This window comes from Aptenodytes patagonicus, chromosome 8 (genome assembly GCF_965638725.1).
Source record: "Aptenodytes patagonicus chromosome 8, bAptPat1.pri.cur, whole genome shotgun sequence".
Lineage (NCBI taxonomy): Eukaryota > Metazoa > Chordata > Aves > Sphenisciformes > Spheniscidae > Aptenodytes > Aptenodytes patagonicus.
Genome location: NC_134956.1, coordinates 13,297,444 through 13,325,431, shown reverse-complemented (window position 1 = coordinate 13,325,431; position 27,988 = coordinate 13,297,444). Strand labels below are relative to the sequence as shown.

Here is a 27,988-nt window from a genome sequence, read left to right as displayed (position 1 = left end):
AGGAACTTTTCTGGTCATAAGGGAACATACTTTGATAGTAAAAGCATAAGAATGGAAGTCAGGCGTTCTGGATTAGACTCCAAGCCTTGTTGCTCACTTACAGTGTGACTATGGGCAAATCATGTAGGTTTGCTATACAAAAGGAGCTTTTAATTCTGCATACCTGACCTGAGCTAACCAGACTCTGCTTTAAAGTTTGTGAAATGGTGCTTTAGAAAAATAAACCCAAGAAACATCAGATTGGAGACCTGAAAAAAAAGAGTGAAGCACTAAGCAATTTTTAACCTAAATCTTCCTCAATTTTCCATCCATAAAGTGGAAATTATGATAATAGCTTTAGCCCAGTAGTGTTTCCACATGTCATGAACTGACAATCGCAAAGTGGCTTGAGATTGGAGGATACAAACTGCTGTAGAAGGAGAAATTATGATAGAGGTAGCTGAGCATATTGAATTACTTCCATTATGGGAATTCATAATAGAACTAAATTATGGCTCAGTTTTAAGGAGAAAAGTTCCCTGCTATCTTAACTGGCTTTCCTGATGAAATGAGGCTTTTAGCTGTGTCTACCTGCCCCACTTCAACACTTCTTGAGTATGTTGGCTAGTTCTAATAGGCCAGATGGATAGATGCCTCGAATAATGTTTGGTTCTGACAAGCTGTGAGAAAATGGTGCAGCTGCACAAAGAACAGCAATCCAAAGTAGTATCTCCACCAAAGGGCTTAAGATAAGTAAACCTCAGGCAGTGCCCTCAGAAGAGGGCAATAGAAACAAGGCTTGCGAAACCCCACTGCTCGTCATGTGATGTGTTTTCTTTGCATTTCATGATTTACTTGAACAATTTGCCTTCTCCAAGGGCTTATCTAAAGCCTGTTGACCACTGATTTCACTGGTCTTTGAAACTAGGCCTAACCCTGTTTTACCAGATGAACCTCTGGAGGTAATAAAAGAACATCTTAGGTCTTCCTCTCTCCCTTCTTTCCCGTTGTTTTAACACCACATTTGAGCTGGTTCAGTTGAAGTTGGCTCCTCTCTAGCACACAGGAATTTTCCAGAGTGTTTGCCTGTCTTATTTTGTTTTGCAGTAAGTGCCTCAGTCTGATCCTTGGCAAACATGGGTCATCACTGCTCGGCAAAGTGTAGTTCAGCACAGACATTTGCACAGTTAGTGACCTTTATCGAAGCCAAGGAGCAGCACATTATTACATTGTTAGTCCACTTGCCATGCTCCTTGTCCAACATCCGCTCCTATCACGCTAGTGGCTGAGGAAGAAATCTGTACATTTTTAGAATATGGGGATTTTAATCTCTTCCATTCCCTCTTGACAGCACTGTAATTATGATAATTGGGTTATTAAAGTGACATAATGCCAGATAAAAGATGCTATAATGGGGCTTTTGACAGGGTTTCACATAGATTAGTGCTCAAGTAAACTCATTTTTCCATCAGACATGTAACAACTGTGGGTCTGCAAATGTGTCTGGTGGGGATATTGCTGTTTGTCTCTTATTTTTTGCTGTTAAAAGCACAGCAAATGAGCTATTAAATCTGTCCTGAATTAAATCTGGACAAATGTTTTCAGTAAATTTTACCCTGTTATCCTCTGTGTGTACCTCTTTCTGTCTCTCTGGTTATATCCTGTAGCACAAATTGTAGTGAACATACAAAATTCTAGTGAACATTTCAGTAGAAATCACACATTTGGCATTAGTCAAATGACATTTGTCTGCAAAGTTATTTTTCTTCATTTTTTTTTAAAAAAGAAACTTCCTGTGTGATTTCAGCAGTTCATGTTCAGGGTAAAATTCCCCCATGTCCAAAGAATTGGGGCCAATATCACTTTCATCCCAACTGTGTTCCCAAAATGCAACTCCTTAGCTTTAGACTGGCTTTCTGCACAGGGCTGAATTAACTCTGCAGTCTGACCTGAAAATAATTCAGGCTTCTGAGAACTGCAAGGTGTGTGTAGTTTTCCAGGTGTCCCCCCCATTTTGAAACCCTTCACATGCATGTGTCCAGCCTGTTCTTCCATGACTGAGACATCCCAAAGTAGAGGATTGTATGTCTCTCCACCCTGAGGAGGTATCTCCCAGCTGAGGAGCGGTAGGTTCTTCAACTGCTTGAATTGGATCACAAATGCAGAAAGTGCCAGGGTCCTCACAAACCACAGTGTGAAGTTGGCATTTGCTTCCTCCAGTGTAGGGGCAAAGAGTGGGAGGAAAATCTCTCTTGCCTGTTCCTCCCAAGAATGAGATGTCCAGTGTTATACCTGTGAGAGAAGCTGTGAGTAAACCCTGCCTCCAACACTGCCTTCACGCAGCCAAAATCAAGGTGTTAGTGGAATGAGTGAGCAGCACAACAAAAAACCGAATGCAGCATGTCAGAGCCATAACACCTTTCCTCTCCTCCTAGACATGGCGGTACAAAATTTTGTAGGAGATGCATTCAGAGGAGCGACCTGGGTTGCACTGCACAATGGTGGTGGAGTTGGCTGGTAAGAACTTGTTTATGTTTCTAAAGCTGGGCTCCGAATCCTGTTACCACTGCTGTGTATGCGTGTGGGGAGGAGAGACAGGAGGGGAACTGCAGAAAAGATGTGTGTATTACTGGATTAGTACAATGTCATGATCATGGGAAGGATGGGTTTGGAGACGAGGATGTATTATAAGGTAAAGTGTGGTGTTGTATGAGGCTTTTTTAATTAATGCCCATATGTCTAGAAAAAGTGTTTTGGACATTGGCCACAGCACAGTTTGGAGAACTTAATTTGCCAAACAAGGACAGTCTGCCGTGGTCTTTTTGAACAGATCCTACTTCCAAAGTTGTCTTCACACATGCACAGCTAGAGTGTTAGTGGATGGATTATGTTTAGGTTTCCCCTTAAGCTGTGTTTAAATCTGTGACCTTAGGACCCCAATATAAATGCCCATGTGCTAAAGTGCAACGAGGGGTTATTGATACAAAACAGCTCAGGTGCCAGCAAACCCCCCAGTCTTCTTTCTCCCCTTGCTTGTGCATGGTAGGATAAAAGACCACAGCCAAGTAAGGACTTGATTAAGCACCTCCTTCTTCACATAAGATGCAGAACTAAGAAATATCTAAAATGAGATGCAGAATGAGAGAAATATTTCGTATGGAGAGGGAAATTAATCTCCTTCATGTGCCACTAAAAGGTTACTCTGGTTTGGCAGAGGTTTAGGGAAAAGGAGAGCCTGGCCACACTGCAGAGTCTTTAGTTCTGGTTTGTTCTTTCCAGCATAGTCCAGCAAAGCCTCTCCCATTTACAGTCATGTCTTCATTTTGTGGTGTTGCCAGCCAAAAGGGGGGCAACCCTCTATTAAATGCTGTAGTGAACCCTCCCACTTCCCTGTTCCATCCAGCTCTGGAATATGCCAACAACAGTAAGCCAAAGAACTTGTAGCAGATGTTATCCTCAGAGACATTTGATAATTTATTATTACTCATCAGATGATCTGGATCTAGAAAATATCCCTTCAAGTCAGATGGAGAATTCCCTCTCCTGTACTCTAACTCCTTTGATTTCAGTGAAGTAACTTCTGAATAGAAGGTACATGAGAGCAAAATTGAACAGTGCGATAAGAAGGCTTTCTGAGGGCTTAGACACATGGAGTGAAAATCTGGCTTTACGGACTTCAGAGATAACACCCACTGTGGCCAGGATTTTATTCAGAACTTCCATAATTCTGAATTGAAATTACATACCCGAGTATCTGCTTACTCTGGTCATCTCAGACTCCAGAGATAGCAGCAGACTAGATCTGTCTGAATGGCCTTAGCTGAGTTTAACCTTTTAAAATATCTGCTTATGAAATACAAGCAAAGAAAATAACTTTCCACTACATGTTGTGCAAAATATTTGGAATATTTTTATGATTGATAATTATTAGAATTGCTAAAATAATTGCTTATGCCACAAATGTTCTGTGCATCGACGATGTTTAATTCAAAGGATACAAATGATCATATTCCCTATCTCTCTCTGGTCTCTGTAAGGCCAGTCCCTCCTGCACGTTTCTAACCTTCTGAGCATTTCAAAGAGAGATTGGCTGAATGGCGAGACTGCCCTTACTTCTGGAAAACTGGCACTGGCCACACTGCAATTTCAGTTGTTTTAGTTGTTTCTTAAGTGGAGTTCCATCATTAGAAAGAAGCTCTTCCCCAAGGCAGAGCAGAGGTGCTGTCATTTATGTAATACATCAGAAAATTAGTGCATGGCTATTCACTGAAATCAAAATGTCGATGGAAAAACTGGGTTTGGTTATCCTTTTTGACATTTCCTATGGCTGCTTAGTGGCTTGTCATTGTGGAACAGTATCTGCTCACCTTGTTCTTGGGAGCAGTCATAGCCCTCTGTGATTAAATTACTGTGCTTCAGTGAAGAATGCAGAGCCTGAAAATTAGGCCTGTCTCTGCATGAGCCTTAATAAGCCACCATGCTGAGACTCAGATGTGGTAACAATGTTGTGTCGTTAGATGCCGTGGTCTGGAGAGCCCCCGAAAGCCATGGTATGACAGGTGGTTCTGCTCGGCTTAACTAATCACGGCACCACCTTGGCTAGTTAAGTGCTGCACTCCTTTGCCTTCTAAGGAGAAAGAGAGGAATAATTTAAAGGTGGTAAAAGAAGCAAAACCAACCCCCAACCATAACAAATTACTTTCTTTGCCTGGAAGAGACAGATGCCTTTAGGTTTTAGGACCCTGTTTTTCTTTTTCTCTGGAGAGCTAAAAATTCAGCTAACTGCCATAAAGAAATCTCCATGTGGCTGATAAAATCTTCTTGTCATCAGCTGATTTGGAAATGTGAAAGTGCACGCGGAAGCTTATATATATATTTATAAACAAATATGCACATGATTAGAGAGAAATCAAGTTGTCTTTGGCAAGTTTCTGTTCAGGGAGTTCAGAAATGGCAATTGCACTGTGTTCAGCTACCAGTCCTCCCTGCAGAGGCTGGGCTTGCCTGGAACCGCTAACAGATCTGCCATGTTTTCCATATGAGACTAGAGAAGTGCCTTTTACCTGCTTTGATTTTTCTGTGCTATAGCCTTGTGGGACAAACAGAAAAAGCAGGATTAATATTTATTTAGCTGGAATCTGCATCACATGTGCTGTTTGAGAGACTTAAGATTAACGTAGTCTTGACTATAATTACAGCAAATGAATGTTATTCATTTCTTGCTGCCTGTTTATTTGCAGGAGAATGTATATTAGCACAGAGTCTGAGTAACCTGTAGTAACAAAAAGGCAGAAGCAATTTAAGAATCGAACTGGACTGCTGACAGTGTGACATCTTGATTGTGAGAGAGGCCTTGTTTTCTTTGATCACCTTAGAAGGAGACATCTGGAAATTATAGGAGGTAGCTTAGGTCAAAATGCCACATGTTTCTTTAATTACCTGAAAATGTGACCCAATGCTAATGAAGGCAGAGAGCTCCCCTTTAAAAGTGAGAGGTTTTGCTAGAAAATCCATCCTAACAAACATTGGCATTTAGTTTATGAGTGATTTTTAGACAGTAGGACAGATTCTGATGAGTGATTCTGATTTACACTGGAGTAACTCCATGGAAATCGATGGAGAGAGGCTCTAAATTTATGGAGTGCAAGTGAGATCAGACACTGACTGTTCATGCCTAAGCTTCAAAGGATGCTCTTTGGGATGCTGTGCACAGAGGGGATCTTTGCCACTGAAAGAACATCATCTTCCCGTATGGAATATCTTTATAAAGCACTGGTCCAAAGGTCTGGTTTTCTTATTGTCTGATATTGCCAATAGGCTGTCTTGAAGTGTGCTCATGCTGTGATCCCAGTTACATTGCAATGGCATCATTGACATTCATAAGTGTACTCTAGCTTGGTACTTTGACAGTAAAGAAAAGTGCTAATTTGGTCTCTGTAGCAGAGAAGCAGCAGAGTACGGTGAGGTAACTGGCCCTGGTCTTGATATAATTACATTTGTAATATTGTCATCCAGTCTGGTCCCCTCTTTTGAAGAAGACAGTAACAACATGAGCTATTCAAAAAGTAGAATTTGCAAGAAATGCAGATGTTTGGATGTTTGTTTTCATCCCAAAATGAGACTAAGAGCAGAACTAATGAAAGATTTCACACAGTAAAAAGATCCTGGGAATTAAATTCCAGGCTGAAAAGTGTTGACATTGTAAATTAAAAAGAAACATTTTATTTTGTCAAACATCTCACTTGAAAACATGACTTTGTTTCAAATTTTCCTGTTAAAGATAAGAAACTGATTCATTCACTGACATTCTGCTGTGAGAACTGTCAGTTTCAAGAAAACTGTGCCTTTCAAGAGAAAATGGATTTGTAATAGTGATATATCTAATAATGGTAAAGTGGAGGGAATTCACAGAATGGTACCGTGCTGGTGAGATCTGGAGCTCTAAGTTCCTTGCTCAGCTATGTGATATGGTCCTACTTAGCACACAGGTAGTGTGTATAACTAATGAAAGGGAATTAACATCACATAAGTAACAACATTACAATGAAAATGAGAGTTCTGCTTTCAGGAAGATCATCTCAGGTCTGTGAGGCTCCAATGTAGCCTCATTTCCCCATTTCCAGAGAAGCTCAAGTTACTGCTGGAAAAATATACAGTAAGGAACAATTCCTCCCTGGACTGGAAGACACCTAACTCCTGTCTGATTCATGGATATATCTGATGTTATTCTATGAAAACTTATTCATTATATTAACTATAAAACACAGAGGACAAAATCCTGCCTCCAGGGATCTCCATTAGTAGTCTCTCATACCATGTGGTGTTGTATGATATGCCCTGTCCCTCAGGTATTGCTGATGCCGAGTTATAATGCCAGAACTCTCATAGATTTACAGCAACAGATAACTATCCAACTGCATCCACCACTGTTCACCATATGCAACGAAACAAGAACTTGAGTAGGCCAGACAAGATGTTTTGCTCTACGTGTTTTCCCTGTCCTTTTAAAACCAGACTGGTATTTCTCCCAAGTATAATCTGTTAGTTTTAACGTATTTCTGTTGTTCTTCTGCCAATAAGTCTGCTTCCTGAAAAATTGGCACTGATGTCTTTAAACGTCTATGTATCTCATATAAAATGAATGACTGTTTTTGAAATGATCGAGGCAGATGTGCATTAAGTGGTGGTTAACGCTTTTTTAATAAAATACTTATGCTCTCTCATTCGTCCCGAGAGAATATAAATAGATCCATCTGCTTCAATAAGTACACAGTCCTCCTCATGATCCTATCTATATGGCAGGCTCTAGTGTAGCAAACATGAACGGCTTAACCTTTAAAAATACCCTGAGATAGGTAACTCTCCAGCCCATCAGAAGTGCTAAACTTTCTTTACTTGTTTCTAGAGACTGCACAGTACAGTGTGCAGTCCTCAGGAGATGTGGCGCAAGCTGAATTTTTGGCACTCCTGCTTGGAGTAGATACTGACTGCTAGTTGGGCATTACAAGAAAGGTGGAATAGGTTTGCTGCAGGTCAGGGAACCAGGCCTTTGCCCTGCTAAATTACCCTTTTTTTTTTGGTAAGTATAAGAAGTCACTGATAGTGTCTCTTATTCAGCACCGTTTCTATGTTCTCATCTTTCTTCTTGCAGTGCAACTGAACAAATTAATTCCTGTGAATTTTGTGAGATTGGTTTGAATTATTTTGATTTACTCTCTTACATTTATATTTTTTAGGGGTGAAGTGATCAATGGAGGATTTGGCCTGGTTTTGGATGGGTCCACAGAGGCTGAAGAACGGGCCAAGATGATGCTCAGCTGGGATGTTTCCAATGGAGTAAGCAAAACTCATTATATATGTTCACTTTAATATCTTCCTGCCTCCGGGAATACGTTTATTTAGGTACTCAGGTTCCAGTGCTCCTATCCTTTTTAACTGAATGGGAGTATGAGCACTCAGGCAGTTTTTGGGATCTGTCTCTTTGTATCCCAGGAATAGTCCTAATGGGCTGAGTGACTCATTCTATTCACTGCTTCTAATAAGGGCGGTTATGAGCCTGATTCCAATAGAGCCAACAAGTTGGTTTTTTTGGTTGTTTTTTTTCCTCCAACCAACTTCAAAGGACTTTAAGTCAATAAAAGAGGCTGAATAATTCTTGGGTAAGGAACTTAGTGTAAAGTGTTAGGACCATCCCCTCTCACTTACAACATATTGAAGCCCAATAGTTTCCACGTATCTCAGTTTGTGTTTTGTTATTTTTTTAAGGAGAAAGGGAAGCATGCTTACGATAATTTTGTTAGACATATTGGCATCGTTGTTTGCCTACATAATACAATTGACAGCTATATGAACTTTAGTCTTGTCTATTTCTAACTTCTAGATCTAGGTACCTTGAAAGGCTTGACATTTAAGTGCCAGCTCATCCAGCCCTTGCTACTATTAGAGTTTTTTCATTCCATTAGTGTCCAACCCAGACCCAAACTGTCTGGGTTTAAGACTAGGATCCCACCTCTGAAGTGACAGAGAGGTTTTGATTCAATACTTGCAGGGAACCTAATCAGCAGGACATAGTGACGCATAGTCCAATTAAAGGACAAAACCTGTTGCATTTCAGTCACGAAACCTCACAAGGACCTGATGTATTGAGGGAGCTCTTTGCCAATGCTGACATGATCTGTTCTGTTTTACTTCTCAAGAGAATTGCAGAATTCTTTCTTGCCTTAGACCTAAACATTTTTTTTTCTCCCCATAAGACCTGGCATGACTGGGGGTAGAAGAGTAGGAACAATTTGCACGTACTCCCTGTCTCAGATCTGAAATAACACATTAGTAAACTATTAAGGAAGAAAGAGGATGACAATTACATTAATTTGTAGATTAGAGTAATGAAGACAAACCCTTAACACGCACTGCGTATCAGAGACAGCCTATTAAAAACCCAATAAATCTTTTGCTGCTCTGATTTACTGCAAGCAAAAGCCCCACTCCTCCAGACACGTGTTGAAAAAGGACAGTCTGAGAATGCTACCCATATTATATACAAGACTGGAAAGAAACTGGAGTGTACCCTTGAAAATATACTGCCAGGAATAATCATAGGTGAGTGGCAGGGAAATTGAGTTGTTAACTTGAAAGGTCATTTCTAGCTGTTATTGCTATGATCCTGGGAACGTATTAGGCTTACATTAATCATATGCTTAAATATTTTGCTAAATTAGAACCTAAGTATTTTCTTGAACACTTTTGAGTCTGAATATTTCAGACACTTATTTGCAATTCATAAGAGATTTGTAAGGCATTGAATAGAGGGAAAGACTTATTTCCTTTGTGCCAAATCTTGACTTTTTTCATCTGGGGAATCTTGCTTGTACACAGATCAAAACGCAGAGCTTTGCTGTTAGAAGAGGTGTTTACCAGTTCCCTGGCTGTCCATAGAATTTCATCCTTATGTGCTGGCAGGGAATTTGGCTCCTTGATTTCATAGTTTGAAAATGCACTGAGTGACATTTTCCTTTTTAAATATTTATCCCACTACAAAAGCACCAATTGCTTAAATGATACTGTTATCTAAAGCAAGTGCTAGTTTTACAGAGCTGGGGTGGAGTGCACAAATATCTTTAGTGAGAGAATTTTGTAAATTTTATAAAGTATCTGACTCTACCAATGTTACCTGTCCAATGTTATGTTTCTGCATGAAAATGTACCAAGTCTATCCAAATACTACTCATAAAAATGAAGTAGGTATTATAAAAATTACTTCCAAAATCAGTAAGGAAACTAGAAACTGGCAGAGGGTTGAAAGATTTGTTGTCATGAAATTGGGTGCCAGTGTTTGCGCAAATATTGGGTAAGAGGGATGTGGCAAGAGAAATGTACGATTTTTGCACCCATTGATTTTCTGGTCTGACAGGTTGCCAGACGCTGCTGGTCGGGTAATGACTATGCTTATGAAACGATCTGTCAAGCAATGAAAGAGAATGCCACATTGAAGGTGACTCTCCCTCACAAGGTGGTGGACGAGAACATCTTGGAGCAAGCCCTGAAACGTTAGTGGTATTCCTAGTGCAACGTTGTCCTTGCAGATACATTTGAAGTTGCTTCTTTGACACCCTATTTTGCTCTCTGGCCAAATGATAAAAGCCTTGCAAATGTCTCTTCCATGTGAGTTCTTTTTTTCCCCCTTTAACTTGTTAATGGGGCAAACCTGTATCTGTCTGTGACAGGTCCACTGATGTAAGGAATAACCTTTTCGCTAACATATTTGGAAAAACGTTTGCAATAAGAAACTATTCATTGTAAAGAAAGGAACTGGAGTTTTGTCCCTGAAAATGAAATGAAAAAAAATATCCACTTATTCGTGATAATTCTTAAATTAAGGAGACTCTTAGGTCTGGTAGATCAAATGTGGAACGGAAATTGGAACTATTCATTCTAATTCAGAGTCTGCTGCTATCAGCAAAGAGCCATGAAATCCAGTAGCCAAACATGTGGATGTGTAAACAAACTTACTCTTCAGCTGGTGGAGGATGTACTGGTATCACATGTGCTAGACTCAAGCTTTTCTATATTGCCATAAAAGTGTTTGGTGATCACAATAGCAAGTGACCGATAAACTGAAACTGGTTAAGCACAGCTAGTCTGCATGTGTTTTTCCCTCAAATTTTCATCCAAGATTTTCACTACAAGCAGGAACAGAATGCAGTGCCAGGTAAGTGGGTGGAAGAGCCTGAGGGCAGTAAGTACTACACCATTTCCAAACATCTTACAGCAAGGCCAGGAAAATATGGAACAACTCGTGATAAATTAGTGTGAGCCAAATTCTGTGTCAGTCTGAGATGGTGCCATTCTGCTGAATCTGATTGTTGTGTGCGCTTTGCTGCCTCACAAGGATGAGTTTGTTCTTCTATAGAAACCCATTGCACTTGAGCAGTGTCTAAATGGATGGAAACCTCCAGAAAATCTAGATCCTTAGGGCTGGCTGCTGCTTTTTAATGAAAACACGTGGGCTACTCACCTATTTGGGTGTGAGTGGTGCAATTAGTAAAGCCCTGTAACAAAATGATCATGTAGACTTTCTTTCTGAAATAAACACAACTGATGTGAAATGAACTAAGCACCAAAGACAAGACAGCGTGGGCTTCCTTCACATGGAAGTTGATTATAAAGTAAAATAGAGATAGAAAGGTCTTTTTGTTCTCCCTTCTTCCTAGGAAGAGTTAGGAAGGCACACAACCCAGTGTGCCTAGACGCAACTGAAAGAAACCTCATATTTTGCCCCTGAACCTACTATTATATTTGTATTAACAGTAACTCACTGAAGTATTTTGTTCTGATCAGCTGTGATGCAGAATCAAAAGTTGAGGCTTACTTTGAGCTCCCTATACACATACACATTGACGGATACATACATATATATTTACAGAAACATGTTACATACACACCTATATGTGTGTACAAAAATAATTCTTAGCTATGATGTCTCGTGCTAAGCATGGCCCTTGCACATGGGCCTCATTCAGACATGAACACAGAGCATCAGCATTCCCCCAGTGTGCACATGGTACTGGACTTGATCTGGTCTGTCACTCAGTCTCCTTGGCACTGTACCCGTTAACCCTTGGAAGGGAAAGGGGTTACACAGGTAAGCCTGCCTTGGCTGCTGCAGATGAGCTGCAGTCCTCAGGACTGTGGGGTCTCAAGACCACATACAACTGTGGTACTTGCCAGGTGAGCACGCTCTGCAACTCTGTATTGCCTCTGGTGCCAAGTAAAGGAAACCATTTATTTTGAATCACAACTCAGTTCTTTACTCTGTTCACGTACTGTATATGTCTCCAGATGAATAGTGAGAGCCTGGCATCTGCTTGCAACTGAACCTTCTGTGAAGTGCGATCTGCAGTTGATCGGAATTGCTATATATTCTGGAAAAAACCACCCATATTGCCAAGTGATACGATTGAGATGTGACTAGTTGTCAGCCAGATTTGACAGCCTTTGCTTTGACATATGTTATGCATTACCTATTATAAATAACCACACTGGACTGGGTCCAAAGTTAGTATCTTGGTATTGTACAAAACCACTCTAGTCTTCATAGCCCAAAAGCACTAGTTTTGTCATGAGGAACAACCAGAAAATACACTGGCTTTTCTGTACTAAGGAATGTAGAGCTGCTCCATAAGTCATCTTAATTCTGAGTTGTAATTCTGAGTTGAAAATCCACCAAAGACAAAATATTGAAGAAATATTTATTATGAACTCTTAATCTTTGTATTGTTTAGTACTGGGGTACCTGCCAGTGTGCTCACCTTCACATCCCAGACAAAAAAGGAACCTTGTTTTCATCCTTATAGCTTTACTGACCAGGGGACATAACCTTGCAGGTACACCCGTGTTGAATGCCACTCAAGTCCCTGGGAGTTTATAACTCCGGGCTACTTGTAGGGAGACATAGAACCGGAATGTATGAGCACAATTCAAGAGCTACTAGTTGAAGTTCAGATTATAAAGTCTTTGTCTATTAACTAGGTAGCATGAGTAAGGCAAAATGGGTTACAGAAAAGCAGTGAACTGATGAGCAGTTGGTCGTATTTATGAGTACTCACTGTTGTTTAATTATGAAGTATATATAGTTATGTGTATACATTTAAATCTACTTTGGTCTTTTAACCATATCTCTCAAGCACTTAACAAATGTGAACTGAGATTTGCAATACCTTTGGGGAGGCACAGGGAAACAGTAACCTGTTACTGCCTGGGTTGAAATAGCAGGTGGTTTCCAGCATACAGAAACCATAAACAAGACCAGTGTGAAGATTCCCTTTCTGAGCTCTGCTGAGCCTCATTTTATCTGTTCTCTACTTGTTTGCAGAGAAGCTAGGACTGTGAATGGGCTATTGTTCTGTGGGGATGCTGATGTCATTTTTAGGTAGCTGACCTCATTGCTGGACAAACCCAATACAGGGAGAGCAGTCTTCAAGCCATGCATCTGTAGGCACTGCATCAGATCCAGGCAGTTGATATAGAGGTAGCGAATTTCTGTAGTGAAGTCTCAAGCTTGCCACAGGCTGAAGCATCCTTCCTATGAATCCTAGTACCTTAATGCTTTCCTCAAAATGCAGACACTTGTCCTGAAAAGCTTGTGCCTGGTTGCAGATAGAGGCAAGAGCTTGGTGACAAAGGATAATTCATGCAGGACACTCATATGTCTGTAACTACAGTGGTTTTTAAAGGTATAAAGTGTGTGATGTGAGAGAGCTGTTAGCTCTTCTAGTTAGGGTCTTGTTGAATCTCTCCAGGCTGTGGCAAATGTAAGGGATTTGCAGCTTGATTTTATTTTTCTTTTATTCTTTTTTCTTTTCTCCTTCAGGTTTGACATCCTTCAACCAGGGATGCACCTATGTGTTAAGCAATAAACTCCTGAGCAGACCTTTCTTTTCCTAGGAACATGAAGGAAGGTACTGCAAAAACCTCCCTAGGAAGATCAGGGTAGCTAGGGGCAGCCAAGAACAGGAATGACCCAGACCCAGTGACGGTCAGCAGTGGGGTAAGGGGGATTTCAGACTGCACAGATGGCTGTGAAGGTGCACAGTGGAGCTCTGGATGTACCTACAGCTCTACCACAAGAAGTACCAGCTTCCCCGGAGCCGAGTGTGCCTGGCCAGTGGTCTCCCATCCTTGCCGGTGGAGATTTGATGCAAAAATGCTCGGCAAAAAGGAGAAATAATTTGCCCAATGGAAGGATCACAGCACCATCTGCTGGGACTGCTCCTCGGTCCCACAGCAGGAGGGGGCTCGTGTCATTTCCATGGCAAATACAGGATAATTTTCCCTTTTCCTTAAGTATTGGAGAGCCAGAAGGCAGCTGAACATTCTCCCAAAGAAAGTATTGCCCAAGAATGAAAAAAACTGGTTCATGCATTAGCTGAATTCATAGGGGGTTTTTGCCTGGGTTCAACTGACTTCAGCATCAGCACGTCATTTGAGAGCCTCTTTCCTACCCTCAATCTTTCTTGTCAGTTTGTCCTTTTCCCCTCCCTCCTTCACAGCGTGTTCCCTCTGCACAGCACTGCAGCACTCTTTATTGCCCTCCTTCACTCAGGTCCGCTTCTTCTGCGAGCCCGACTGTCTCGGGTGATGGAGGGGCACGGCCATGCTTGGAACAGGAAATTTGCATCGCTCAAGGCTGGTTCATAATGCTATTTTCATATTTCCACTGAAGGTGCAGAGGATATTTTGCTAAAGCATTTACCTATTGCAACTTTCTAAATGCGGCTGCAAACTTAGAATTGCTCTGCTCCAGCACAGCTGCTTCTTTGCTATTAACAGGAATAGATACCGGAATAATCCCCAAATACTGAAATAATTCCAACTACGCCACTTTGGCTATCGAGGGGAATTAAAGGTACGAGCTGCTCTGCAGCAGCCCGCTAGCGTACGATAGCCACCAGGGCAGCCTTCCCCCAGGGGAGGGGAGCCCGACAGGGGCGAGCGGCGCCGGGGCAGCCCCTGCCCGCCCGCAGGAGCCCCGCCGGCGCCCGGGCCCCGCTCCGCCCCGTCCGAAACTCCGCGCTCCGGGTTTCCCCGGCGCCTCCCCCGCCTCCCGCTCCTTGACGCCACGCTCCGGGTTTCCTCGCTGGCCCGCGCCGGCCCCGCCCCGCGGCTCCGGTTTCAGCCGCTGCTACAGGGACCCCCAAGATGGAAACGCAGGGGCTGCCCGCCGCGGAGGCGGCCCGGGCCCGGCCCGGCGCCCAACATGGCGGCCCCGCCGCGCCGCCCGCCGCCCCGCGCTGCCCGCCGCCGCCGCCCGACTGGGAGCCGGCGGCCGCCGTCGCCTCCTCCTCCTCCGCCGCCAGTACCGCCGCGTCGGGCCTCTACGTGAGCTTCCCGGTGCTGCTGGTGGAGGAGAAGCCGGAGCCCGGCGCCAGCCCGGCGCCTAGCCCCTGCGCGCCGCCGGCGGGGCCCGCGTCCGACAACGACGGGCTCCTGCTCGTCTTCAACGTGGTGCGCGGCGCGGCCGAGGCCGGCCCGGGCGGCGGCGAAGCGGGGCGCGCCCAGCCCGGCCCGCCGCCCGCCGAGCCGCCGGAGGAGGCCCCCGGCTCCGCGCCGCCGCCGCCTCCTCCCCCGCCGCCGCCGCTGCCCCCCGCCGGCGGCGATGGCGGCGGCGGGGCGGAGGACGGCTCCTTCTCGGGGACCATCACTATCAACAACCAGAGCCTGGTGGTGCGCATCGAGAACGGCGTCCTGACGCTCGGGCCCGGCGCCGAGCAGGCCGCGGGCGCCGCGCCGCCGCCGCCCGCCCCTCCGCCGCCACCCGCCGCCAGCCCCGCCGAGCCGCCGGGCGGGCCGCGGCCGCGCTCGCCGCCGGCCTTCCCCTGCCCGGAGCCGCGCTGCGGCGAGGCCTTCCCCCGCAAGCAGCAGCTGCGCCTGCACCGCCTCTCGGCGCACGGCGGCGGCGGGGAGGACGCCCGGGGGGCGGCGGGGGCGGCGGCGCGGCCCTTCGGCTGCCCGGTGCCGGGCTGCGCCTGGTCCTTCGCCACGGCCTACAAGCTGCGGCGGCACCTGCACTCGCACGACAAGCTGCGGCCCTTCGCCTGCGCGGCGCCGGGCTGCGCCAAGCGCTTCACCACCGTCTACAACCTGCGGGCCCACAGCCGCGCCCACGAGCAGGAGGCGGCGCACAAGTGCGAGGCGTGCGGGCAGCGGTTCCCCAGCGCCGCCCGCCTCGCCGCCCACCGCCGCCGCAGCCACCTGGAGCCCGAGCGGCCCTACCGCTGCGACTTCCCCGGTAAGCCGCCGCCGGGCCTCCGGGGCTTGGTTCCCTCCCCTTCCAAAAAACAGCTCGCCCGGGTAAGGACGGGATCCCTTCCCTGAGTCTGTGCAGCGGCTCAGCTCGCTTTTCCTCCCCGCTGCCCCTCCCTCCCCTTCGGATCTCCCCCAGAGTCTCGAGGAAGGGCCCCGCTCCACGCCACCTCAGTTACCAACAGGGAAAGTTTGGGAGCTGGAGGGTGCTGCTGGTCAGCTTACGTGTGGCTTTGTGCTCGTGTGGTGAAACGCCTTAAGCCACAGCACAAGTCTTCAGTGGTATGCCTTAAACCGGACTGCGCGTGTTTTGATTGCCCACCTTGGCTAAATAATTGTAATCTCTGGGAGTGATGTATTAGGATTGCACCATTTGGTTTTACTGTGTGCCAGCATTTAATATCCTGGAAAAAAGAGGATCACGAAGGTCCCCCACTAAGATTTGGGAAGGAGAAAAGAAAGCAGTTTTCCTGATTCAGTTTTGTATCAAGCTGATGCGCTGTTTCCCTTCTCTCCCCAGGCTGTGAAAGAACATTTATCACAGTGAGTGCGTTATTCTCCCATAATCGAGCCCACTTCAGAGAGCAAGAGCAGTTCTCCTGTTCGTTCCCTGGCTGTAACAAGCAGTATGACAAAGCCTGCCGACTGAAAATCCACATGAGGAGTCACACAGGTATTCATGAGGGTGACTTGTACCTGGGGAAGTGCACGGAAGATAATACGCAGAGAGTGGACTTCAGTTTGCTGGAAAAACTGAAAGTCATGAAGGCAGAAAAGGTGACATGAGTTATTTGGAGTCAGTGAAAACATTTGATTCTTGGCCTTCTGGGGGTAGGAGTCCATTGAATGAACTTGCCAGATGCGAAGTAGCTACGGACGTGCAAAGCTGTGGCTTTTGGCATGTGAACTCTGTTCAGAAAAATTATCCCAGCTCTATTCCCGAGTTCATAGACATTCAAAACATTGTGTAAATTCTAATCTTGGTTAAAACAAACAGTTAAAAAACTCTCAGAACTCTCATGTGAAATGTATGTACCAAGGTTTGGAACAGCAAGAAGATAAATTTCAACTCAAGCAAGCACTCCTGACTTGCAAGGACTGCTGCTAAACTGAAATCCAGCCTTTTAATGTTTTAAAGACAATTATGTGTACTCTCCACTGTCCTCTGTTTTCCTGGTTTCATGGCTTTACAGTGTGGGTTTTGCTTTTTTGTTGTTTTTTTTTTTTTTAAAGTGTCACTTTTGTTAAGTGAAAGTTCATAGATGTGATGGAAACTAACTTCACATACTTCACTGTATTGTAATCAACATATAATCACAGGTCATGAAAACAGAAAAAAAACATTTAAGCTGTGTTTCTCTTTTGAATAATGCTACTATTAGTTATTGAAGCACCTTCAAGATAGCTCAGATTAATATGAGATGGATTGGTAATTATCTATGCTCCCTGATGCATAGGGAAAGGTGTGATGGCCTTGAGTTAAAGAAGACTCATTGTACGATGGGGAAGGGGCATCACAGTACTCTGCAGTGAATTGCAGGAGAGGGTGGTTGAGTCTTCTCGTTTTAAATTAATTCAATTCAAGCAGCTCTTGAGATTTTTCTAGTAGCAGTGTCTATTTCCGTATTAGATTATTAACATAACCTTTCTTTGCTGAAGGTGAAAGGCCTTTTATCTGCGACTTTGAAGGCTGTGGCTGGTCTTTCACCAGTATGTCCAAGCTGCTGAGACATAAAAGGTAGCCTTTTCTGATTATACTGTCCTAAGTCACTTGCTGTTTGTTTGTTTGTTTTTCTTCCAGTACTTAAGCAGCAGTGGGTTTAATCATGCCAATGGCAATTTCCTTCCCTTGTAGGAAACACGAAGATGACAGGAGATTTATGTGCCCAGTAGAAGGCTGTGGGAAGTCCTTCACAAGAGCAGAACACTTGAAAGGCCACAGTATAACTCACCTTGGTACAAAACCATTTGAGTGTCCAGTAGAAGGTATTGTTCAACTCTTGTATGTACTAACTGGTAATCGGTGTGTGTACTGCCTAAAGATGGTGTGCCTTTTCCCCAAACGCAAGCTTATTACAGGATCAGAGCAATTCAGAGTGAGTCTTATAACAGAGTTTGAAGAGGTAAAACTCAACAGAAGACGCGTAACTGAATGAGTGATCATTCTCAAATTTATGGATTGCAGAGAAAACGGTGGTTCATGCTCTAGCTTGATTTTGTTCTTTATGATGATCAGAACTGCTTTATTCTGGAAAATCCTGCCTCTGATACTCAGTTTCTGCAGCTCAGCTTTTTCACTTGATTCATCAGAAATAGTGAAAAGTGGTCCTGTCCCAACACCTTCAAGGCCACGTTTTGCTGTTGTGACATGTCATCTCGAGTGTTCAATGGTTGCACAGTGGTAGTCTCTGCTGCTGGGGTGGTGGATGGCCATGTGAATGGTATCTGTTTTGGTTGTACAGGAGCCTTGCTGACGCATTTCTTAGCATTACCTCCATCACTTCAGTAGGACTCCAGGAACAAAGATTTTGGGTCTGATCTGGGATATTCTGCTTCATAAAGTAAAGCAGCTCTACTTGGTGATTGTTTCTCCTTCTAATGGTTATGCTAGCAGTTGTCATGAAGAGTTTACATTTAAGATGCCATAGCGGGGAAAGGTTGTGCGTTATGCTGAATGACTTAAGGGTTTCTTGTTGTCAGAAACAGGTTGTTGAACTATCCTACCCACTGAGATGTCTTTGTTGTAAAACGAGGAAATGTGTATTTGGCTTTCTTCTGATTCCTGTGAATGTATGCATAGGTGCTGCAAAATAGCAAATAGAGTTCTGCAGAGCTACTCTGATTGGTTTTCTTAAGATACTAAGTATGAACATCAAATTGAAATTAGATGAAACTTTAAAGCCTTGTATATCTTCTTGTAGGCTGTTGTGCAAAATTTTCAGCACGAAGTAGTCTGTATATTCACTCCAAAAAACATCTTCAGGATGTAGACTCGTTAAAGACTCGTTGCCCTGTATCAAGCTGTAATAAATTGTTCACTTCCAAACACAGTATGAAGACACACATGGTCAAACAGCATAACTTCAGCCCAGGTAAAGTATTTATTTCAAACTATAGGAGGGTGCAATGGAAAAACTTAAGTGTTTTATTAAGGAAAATGTGTGTTTACTGATGTTGAAATCTGAGCCCCATTGATGTGAATGGCAGAATCTTCACTGAGACTGGAGTTGGTTTTCCCCCCACTAAAATTTTCCGTGGGACTTGTAACCGAGTGTCAGAAAGTGAGACTTGAGCTTGACCTGTGTGAAACTGTGAGAAATTGCAGCTCTTTTGAATGAGGTAGAGCTTGTCCTTCTCCATGCCATCTGTAAAATACGAGCAAGGACTAAAAGCACTTCTTTTCGCACTCATTTTTCCACTCCTCTATAACCTAACTTAGTCTGGACTGCCTTAGTGTTATCTTTTGGCAAGTGCTTTTGCAACTGAAATTTCTCAGTAAAGGAGTGAACTTATTTCGGTAAGCTGCTTTTCTTTAAGTCTGCTTTCAGGGAAGTTGGGAAGTGTTTTAGTAGGCTGAGAATCTAGAGTTTTAAGCATCCTCCTTTGATCATTCATATTTTTCCTCCCCGCTGTCTGATGAAAGGTCTGTCTTATAACCAAACCCTTCTCTTCCAGATCTCCTAACTCAGCTTGAAGCAAGCAGCTCCCTCACACCCAGCAGTGAACTCACTAGTCCGGGACAGAACGATCTCAGCAACATAGACCTTGTATCCCTGTTCTCCAATGTGTCTAGTAGCAATTCTGGAATTGCAACAGACATGGCGCTAGTGAACTCTGGAATTGTCACGATCGATGTTGCTTCGGTGGGCTCAACGCTCGGAGGAAACCTGCCTGTCAGTAACAATTCTTTAAGCCAGGCAGTTGATCCCTTGATACTGGTGGCTAGCAGTGATATGCCACAGAGCCTGGACAGTTCTCTCTTGCTGGGAACCAGTGCAACAGTTCTACAGCAAAGCACTTTAAATTTGGATGATGTACAGACTGTCAATGCAGAAGCCTTGGGTTCGCTAGCATCTCTGTCGGTGAGGAATTCCAGTCAAGATGTGCACGGTTTGACGTCCAGCAATAATTTAACAATTGACACAGCCACTTTGACTCCTTCTAGTAGCCTCAGTGGTACCAATGTGCCTGAGTTACTAACACCAACTAAAGTTGAACGGAATTTGCTTCCTAGCTCGGACGTTGTTGGTCAACAAGAGGGCAGCAAAGTAGTGACACAGTTTGTCTTCTCCAACCCTCCAGGGAGCTACAGTGCACAGAAAGAAATGGATCTTGGCACAGTGACTGGCAGCTCATTTTTGGTATGCAGTAACTATATTCGTTTTACCCCTAGATGACTGAGACACCCTGACTGTGGGGATATCCATTGCTACTTATAGGGAGACCTTTCTCAGATTTTGCGGATCATGCATTTTGGGTTTTTTTTGATGAAGGATGTAGAACATTATGTTGAATAGTGTGCTGGCAGAAGTAGATTCGGTGTGGTGATAAGTTCTCTTAAGAAACACTGGAATTCTGGTGGGGAGAGTTAAGGGAGAACCTTTCAAAATAAGGGATTAAAAAATAAGCGGCCATCTGTCTGAGGATGAAATGGAATTTACAAGAATACCCAAGAACACGTGGTGTCTTGTGCATTTTGTTCCAGGGAAAGATTTGGGCTGGGAGAGTAACTGAAACATTTTCATCTTGGTCCTCATTCCTGTTTTAAGTACTCTTCCCTTTCTGCTTTACTATGTTACTGCAGACTTAACTGTTTATTTACATTGCAAAGTCAACGTTTACCCTGTTAAAATCTGAACACTTAGAAATGTGGAGCCAACTTCCTTTTGTGTTGAACTCCAGATATTAAGTACATACAGGGAATTTATTGAAACGTTAATCAGAAGAGCACAGGAAACGAGAATTCAGTGTTTGCAGTGTAAAAGATAACTGCAACTGAGAACTCATTAGTCTGTGTTCATTGTCTTGGTTTGTTCTTGCATTCAAAAAACTTTGCATCTCTTGGGGGTTTGTTTGTTTGTTTTGTTTTACTAGGAGAGCAGTGGGTCTGCGAGAACAGACTACAGAGCCATTCAGCTAGCCAAGAAAAGAAAGCAAAAAGGGAATGGGAGCAGCACAGGTGAGAAGCTGTTAATTTTGTTAAATTTACTAAATACAATTATTTAGGATTTTTGGCAGTGAAATGGGAGCAGGTATCTCAGTACATTCTTAAACATCCCATCCGTTTTATTGCTAGTTAACATAATTATGCATGTGGTGTACCATCTGTTACTTAGGATAACCACATTCTGTGGAATATCAGATTCACAGTAAGTTTACAAAGAAATCTGCACCATATGTTTCGCGATTGTTAACAAGACACTCTCTCTCCATCTCTCCCTCTGCTTTTTATTTTCTTATTAAAACAAAAAAAAAAGGTCACTTTGCTTTCTGTTGTTTATGCTTTTGGTCTTACCTAGTGGGTTCTCTTTTACCCAGTACAGACAATGAAAACATCAACTGGATTTGTTTTGCTTCTGTGTGTCACTTAGTAACAGTGTGTATGCAGCGTTAAGGAATCTATTTCTTAGTTATCTAGAAATACTCAAACCTCTCAGATTTTAGCCATGTAGAGAGTTCTTGTGCAGGGTGAGGTTTAGGTCATGATTTCAAATGTGTCCTCTTTTTCTTAAACTGTAGTTTGACTCAAACATGTCTGATGTGAATTATACACCGTTACTTTGCCAGATCAAACGTGGTCCATGGCTCACTAGACTTGCATGAGCTCAGGCGTTTGAGTTGTGTCTACCCTTGGTGCTGGGGTGGAACATCATTCATATGTGTGTGTGTGTGTGTGTATATATATATATATACAGTTTAGTTCTTCCTTGCTGTCTCTTACTACCTTCCACCTCTGAAAATCAAGGTGATAATTTTTAAGGTGAGTTAAGAGACTAGTTCTGAATTGAGCACTGTCATGTTTCTGTATTTGTAAAAGGTATACCTGCATAAATTCTGTCTGGTTCAGTGAATCATCACACGGAAGGATAACTGCTTTGTGAAGCTAGTTCTAAGTGTGCTTGTATCAAACATGTGCATGTATCATCAAACATGTCTTTTGGACATTAGTTTAAAAAAAAATCGCGCTTCATCTGCATGTCTCCTAAAGTGGCCTCAGAAAATTCCTATTTCTGTTCCTACTCAAGACTCCCATAGTCCACTTCTCACCAGCTGTTGCCTTAATGCTACCATGTGCTTCTCGAAGTGGTCTAAAGAGTCTTGTATTTCTAATTGGTTTAACTAGGGTGAATAAACACTGTAGAGCAAAGTTCAGTGTTTAAAAAGAAGTTATCCAAGCCTTTTATTTACTCTAGATTTAAAAAACAAAACAAAAAACCCTGAAACAGCTGACAGGATTGTATTCCTACATTTATTTTGATTAGGTTTTTGGTTTTCAGCTTGCGATACAAGCAGCTGGTTCGTCTTGTTTTAAACTGAAAAATGCTTAAAGTTGTGATAGTTGTACTTCTGTAGCCTGTTCTACCTAACAGTCCTTGAAATCTTTCTGGAAATAGATGAGCTTCACTATGCTCTTTTTACAGTTTGGAAAAATGATATACATGACTTCTCAGGAAATGAGTTGCAAAATTAAAAATAGAAAATGCAATTCTACTTCCTAATTCCATTCTGTAACTCCACAAATATGCTGATATTTCTGTGCTACCAGAGGGGTGAGCCCTAAGCTTAGCAGTTTGTGATGTGGTTTTAATGGCATTCATGTAAAAAGATGCTCGGTCAGCAGTTGGAGTTCATCAGCTGATTGCTGTCTGGCCTTTTAGCAGTTATCAGATGGTGCTTAATTATATTGCACTGTTCCAGGCATTTGCTGTGTAGTGTAAATAACTGCATAAAACTGAAAAATACTGGCAGGAAACTCTGGCAAATTGCTTCTGACCATCTAAATTTTAAAATTGCTCTCTTTTAGGGGCATCTGGCTCTGGTCAGAGGAAAAGCAAGGGTGGTAAAGTAAGCCCTACCAACTTTTCATCATCCACTCCTGGCAGTCGACTGGGTGGCAACATAGTTCTGCCAAACGGAGGGCTGACAATAAGGGACCCTGCCACTGGAGCCCAGTATGTGCAAATTCAGCTTCTTCAGGTAAGAGCTGAGGAGGAAAAACATGCCCGTCTTCTCTGTTACCCAAACTGACACATTTATGGAAGAATCTGACTCTCTCTGAACTCAGGTACCCCTAGATGGGATCTTGAGATCTGCAGTATGTACCACGTCCGTTAGGGCACTTGCCCACAAGAAGCACTTTCCTGGGAAGTTTATATGAAATTGGCTTTAGAGAGGTCTGGAAATGCCTGAAAACAGAGCTGGTTCAATCATGCAACTGCTGGGGGCCCAAACAGATGCATTGTGGAAATGTGCAAGATGTTTTTATTTGGTTTAGTACTAATCTTCAGTCCAGCCTGGAACACAGGGGCACTGTAACTGCGCAGAACATCCTGTTCAGCTTCTTAGGCTGGATACACTTGGCGTAGGAAACACTGTGGTGGAACTAAGAGCTTTAGCAAACTTTTGTTTTGCATGTGAGAGTTGTGATCCTTCAACGGCTTAGGATTTTCCCAGTTTGGACAGGCAGTTATGAGAGCAGCAAAACAGGTGCTACATTCCTGTCCCAAAATATGGGGTAATTGTTTTTCCATAAGGAAAGGATTACAAGCATGTGTTACCTTAGAGGATGCACGGGAGTATGACTTTTTCCTCCAGTCTTTGTTGACACCCCCCCAAATTCTTACATTACTCCGCCTCTCTCTCATTTACCAGGTAAATGAGACTGACATGAAAAGATTCCTGCAAAATGAAGTTTCAGCCTAAACTGTTATTTTTCTAAACTGTTGAAATGAAGCTTAAGATTTTTTTCTAAAAATACCTTAGTAGTCTATGTGGGCTGATTAGTGGAGCACGGCAGGTAATATGGTTTTGGGCAGGTGTATATCTGTATAATATCCAGAGTGACAGTAAGTTCATTCCACTTTATTCCTACCAACACATGGTATGGAGGAAGCTATGGGCAGAGTTCTTCCTCTGTCTATTTTTCTGGTGGGTGTAAATGTTTGTAACTTTTATGTTAAGTATCAGTTTCACACAACGTGATGAAACTTGTTGCATATTTCGGAGTGTTACGTTTGTTGGAAGATGAGCTGTTCCTTCTGTTTCAGATCTTGCCAATTTTCCAAGTTGATTATGATAGGATAATAGGTTATACACTGAGCTAGGTTCAGATTTAAGTGGTAGTTAGCTTTCCACATACCTTTGTGGATCTAGGCCTTACTAGTACAGTGAAGTAGCTTTATCAGATTTTTTTTTAAGATTGTGAGGCTGAGTAAATTTGCCGTATTGTGCTGAGATGCTTGGGGGTCTTGTAACCGCATCATGTTTCTGCATTCACAGGATGATTCCCCAGGAGAGGGAGATTTGCCCTTTCAGCTGAGCTCTCAGTCCTCCTCGTCACATTCTCAGCTTACAGTGGATTTACCTGTTCACATACTTCAGGTACAGCATGTCAGAGCTGTTGGGTTTTATTGCCTAGCTTGAAAGGGAGGAGAGTTTACTGTGAACATTGGTGTTTTGCCTAATGAAAATACCTTGTTTTCCACTAGGAGTTTAATTTCACTTACAAGAAGCAGTAAGCAGAGAGCTGCACTGCAAGATTTATCTTGTGTATGTTACCAACCTTTGACATACCATAGGTGGTTGTTTTTCTTCCTCTGTTACTGAGTAATGAATAACTAAATGTTACTCATTACTGAAGTGCTCCATCCTTGTTTTCGTGATCCCATACTGCAGATACTAAGTGGGTCAAGAAAGAGGATCAGAATTGATATGTAACAGGTTACAGGAAGGGTGGGAAGAGGAAAATAAAATCTTGAGCCTAGCTTTCAGAGCAGCGTCTATATGGGAATGGCAGTTAGGTTAAAAAGCCTGCTTGCTTCTACAGTCTTTCATTTCACTACTTGCCCTTGTTAACTACTGAGTGTCAGTGTTGTTTGAATGCAGAAAGCTTCATATAGCTTCTTGCATAAACGTTTTGTTATCTGCTGTTCTGGTAAACTGCATATTAATGAGTAGGAGCAGCTGAGAACCACGCAGCAATGAATGATTAGCGTGTACATAAACCACATTTTCTACTTGATCATGTGGGGCTTTGGTTTTGATACTCTGCAATGCAGTTATTCTTACCAAGTGTGCTTCTCCTGGATAGAAAATAAAGCTTTTGTATTTGAGAGGAGCATCTTACTGTGATAAACCTAGAAATAAAAGAAGAGTACTAGGATTGTTGGCCACAGTAGAGAGTTAATAGAGGAAAAGCAAATAGTGATTTTAAATTTATCGCTGTTAGTAATGTTCATCTGAAGTGTTCCAAACGAAAACTGGAGCAGCACTGTTTGAGTGGGTCCCCAAAGTAGGAAAGCTTTAGGTTTCTTCTAAACCATTCAAAGCATTTCTCTGGTCTTGGATAAACATCAAGGTAATCTTACTGATATGCATTAAAAGCATCTAGGGGTGAAAGCACTGAACTCTTCATGCTGTCTGTTTGCTTTAACAGGAACCACACAATTCCACTGAAGATGATGCAGGTTCTGATAACTCTCAGTTCACTGGAAGCACAATAAACTTACAGGATCTGGAATGACCATTATTAAGAACAGTTACTTGAAAACAAATTGGGCAATCATGTCTTGACAGAGTGAGATAACTGTGTGGGTCTTTTTCCAAGGAAAACATGAAAACTAGGAGTACTTGGATTATGGTTGCACTCTTCGCAATTTGCTAAGGACAGTTGCAGCTGAAGGATTTTCTTAAAAAATGTAAATCCCACTTGATGTGCCTGTGTAAGATACCCTGTCTGCCTGGTGGTTGGAGAGACTGAGGCAGACTGCTGTACAGTGTTGTTTCAGGGAGAAGTACTGTATTATAAACTTCAAACTGAGGTAATATTTACTGTTTTCACAGGAAAGCAAGTATTCTACAGCTAACAAGTACAAATTTATAATCCTGCCTACAACAGTTAAAACTTTCCTTGCGTTGGTCTCCTGCTGGAGCCAGTGGCATTGAGGAATTAAGAGCTAAAATTTGCAAGTGTTTTCCACACACAAAAAAATAATTGTTTTGGCCCCTGTGTTTTGGCAGAAAATTGGAATGAAGTGTCACATGTAACAAAATTAATGTCCTATGCCATGGAAATGCTCCAAAATCTTCATTTTAGAAAGCTAGATTCTAACTGTTAACTTAGCTGTGAATCAGTTTGTAGCTCATGTTGAGTTTCTCCCTTTCCTTGCTCCTGTGTCCCAAATACTTTGCTGAATTCTTCCAGCAAAACTTGAAAAAGAAAACTGCAATAGAACTGTACTCACTGTAAGTAATTAGCTAAGAGTCCAACAGCATCTGAGAGAGGTTCGTTCTATCTTTATGTTCCCTTTTTTGGGAGGAATGTTGACTGTCACGTAAATTTAAGCACCTTGATTTTTATCTCACCTATGAACTGCTGCCAAGTTACCTGTAAACTGGCCACTACCTTTTTATTTTGGGTTTTGTTTTTTCTTTTTTTTTTTTTTCCAATTGAACACTGTTAACACTTCTTCTTTATTGATACGCCAGTGTGTCACATGCACGTGGAGCTTCCGGCTGGTTTACAGAATATGCAGTTGTCAGAGTATTTTATGAGGGGAAAAGAATTGTTACCTGGGAAGATTTGCCCCACTGAAAAACTGCAGTTTCCCTTGGGGGTGGGGGGAGAGGTTGTATGTACTGTACTTATCTGGATTGCAGACACCTAAATAAGTATAGGGTTGTATAGGGAAAAACCCCCTTCTGGTTACATTTTAAGGTAGTAATTTAAATGTTTCTTATGGTGATGTACTGAATGCCTATAAAATTACGTATAGGAGTTTGTTAAAAGGGTGTATGTACTGTTTTTTATTCTCAATGAGGTGTGTGTGTGTATGCACGTATGTGGGGTTTTTTTGTTTTTTTGTTTTTTACAAAGTAAGATATGTCATGCAGGAGAACGTTGTGATCTTTCTAATCTTGCACATATTTATTTATTTTACAGTTATACTGATGTTGAATTCACATGAGGTCATTCAGAAATGCTTTTACTTCCTGTGCCTTTTGAACTATGTATGTGTCCAGATAAATGCTTTTTTCGGTTGAAGACTTGGAGAGGGAAAAAAAGCATACAGGTTACATTCAACTTCAGATCCTGATTTGTAGGCAGTATTATATCCTCTGGTTGAACCAGTTTTATTTTTCTATCTTTAGCTTAACTGAGCATTGAGGTCTCTCTGTTCCTCTCATTCTGAGTTTACAGCTTATGTCCAGGGAATCTCTTAAACCCTCTCAGGTTGGGTTTCCAAACCGAACTAATTGGTAGATGAGATCATCTACCTGGTGGCTGTGACTGCAGCACGGAGTCCACTCCTGAGAGGTAGAAAAGATGGGGAGGAATCATGCTGAAGGGACTACTGGGTCTTGCTCTGGTGGTCACCATGCTCTCCCTGGAAGCTGAGACGCCTCGAGCTCCCAATGCCTGCATTATTCTGTTCTCAAGGACCATACCAGTTCTTAATCTATTAAAATGGCCAAGGAACACTCCATCTTTTTATGGGACTTGCAACCAAATCTTTCTACTTCTGAAAATGTACCTCACTCAGCTTTGTAAGTGAATGTAAAGTGCTAACCTCTTGGGGCCGAAAATTGGATCACTTGGCTTGAACTCCATTGCTGGCAATGGATACCTGAAGAACTGCTGGTGCAAAAGGGTTAATAAAGCTTTTTTTTATGGTCAGTTTGTCACTGGGTATTGTTCTTTGTATGGATGCATCTGACACAAAGTTAATTGCTAGCAGCTTGATTTCTGCAGAGCTTGTGTTTTTCCTTCGCTTGTGTCTTCTCCACAGTAGTGGGGTAGAGTCTGTAATGAAACCCCTCCTTTGGATTAAAGCGTAGCCTGCATTTTTTATAGTCCTTCAACAGATTTGCGATTATAATAAATGTCTGGCAGGTGCCTGGCTTAGTCATGCCTCAACAAAGATTGTTACCCAGGACTGCGATAGAGCTCACTAGTCAGGTTTGTAGGGATAGTGCTGTTTGTGTTCAA

General features: G+C 42.8%; 2 protein-coding genes across 2 annotated transcripts in view; both read left to right on the top strand.

Moving 5' to 3' along the window:
- The window catches only part of UROC1 (urocanate hydratase 1), a 45,526-nt gene extending 35,389 nt beyond the window's left edge, over nt 1-10,137 (top strand). The window contains exons 18-20 of the mRNA XM_076346416.1: nt 2,415-2,496; nt 7,716-7,815; nt 9,890-10,137. Coding sequence (XP_076202531.1) covers nt 2,415-2,496; nt 7,716-7,815; nt 9,890-10,030 — 323 coding nt within the window. The 3' untranslated portion in view covers nt 10,031-10,137. The remainder of the gene's footprint in view (nt 1-2,414; nt 2,497-7,715; nt 7,816-9,889) is intronic.
- Nucleotides 10,138-14,676: 4,539 nt separating this feature from the next.
- Nucleotides 14,677-27,676, top strand: ZXDC (ZXD family zinc finger C). Its single transcript, XM_076346415.1, has 10 exons — nt 14,677-15,766; nt 16,301-16,453; nt 17,440-17,518; nt 17,636-17,766; nt 18,702-18,872; nt 19,456-20,141; nt 20,875-20,959; nt 22,805-22,977; nt 24,280-24,381; nt 25,436-27,676. The coding sequence occupies exons 1-10, from the start codon at nt 14,677-14,679 to the stop codon at nt 25,520-25,522; spliced, it is 2,757 nt and encodes a 918-aa protein (XP_076202530.1). The 3' UTR covers nt 25,523-27,676.
- The last annotated feature ends 312 nt before the right edge of the window (nt 27,677-27,988 follow it).

What these genes read in the sequence shown, in the direction of transcription:
- ZXDC (XM_076346415.1), top strand. Translation starts at nt 14,677, where the DNA reads ATGGAAACGCAGGGGCTGCCCGCCGCGGAGGCGGCCCGGGCCCGGCCC. An exon ending in CCACATGAGGAGTCACACAG is followed by an intron (nt 16,454 to 17,439) that starts GTATTCATGAGG and finishes TCTTTGCTGAAG; the next exon opens with GTGAAAGGCCTTTTATCTGC. An exon ending in TGCAAATTCAGCTTCTTCAG is followed by an intron (nt 22,978 to 24,279) that starts GTAAGAGCTGAG and finishes CTGCATTCACAG; the next exon opens with GATGATTCCCCAGGAGAGGG.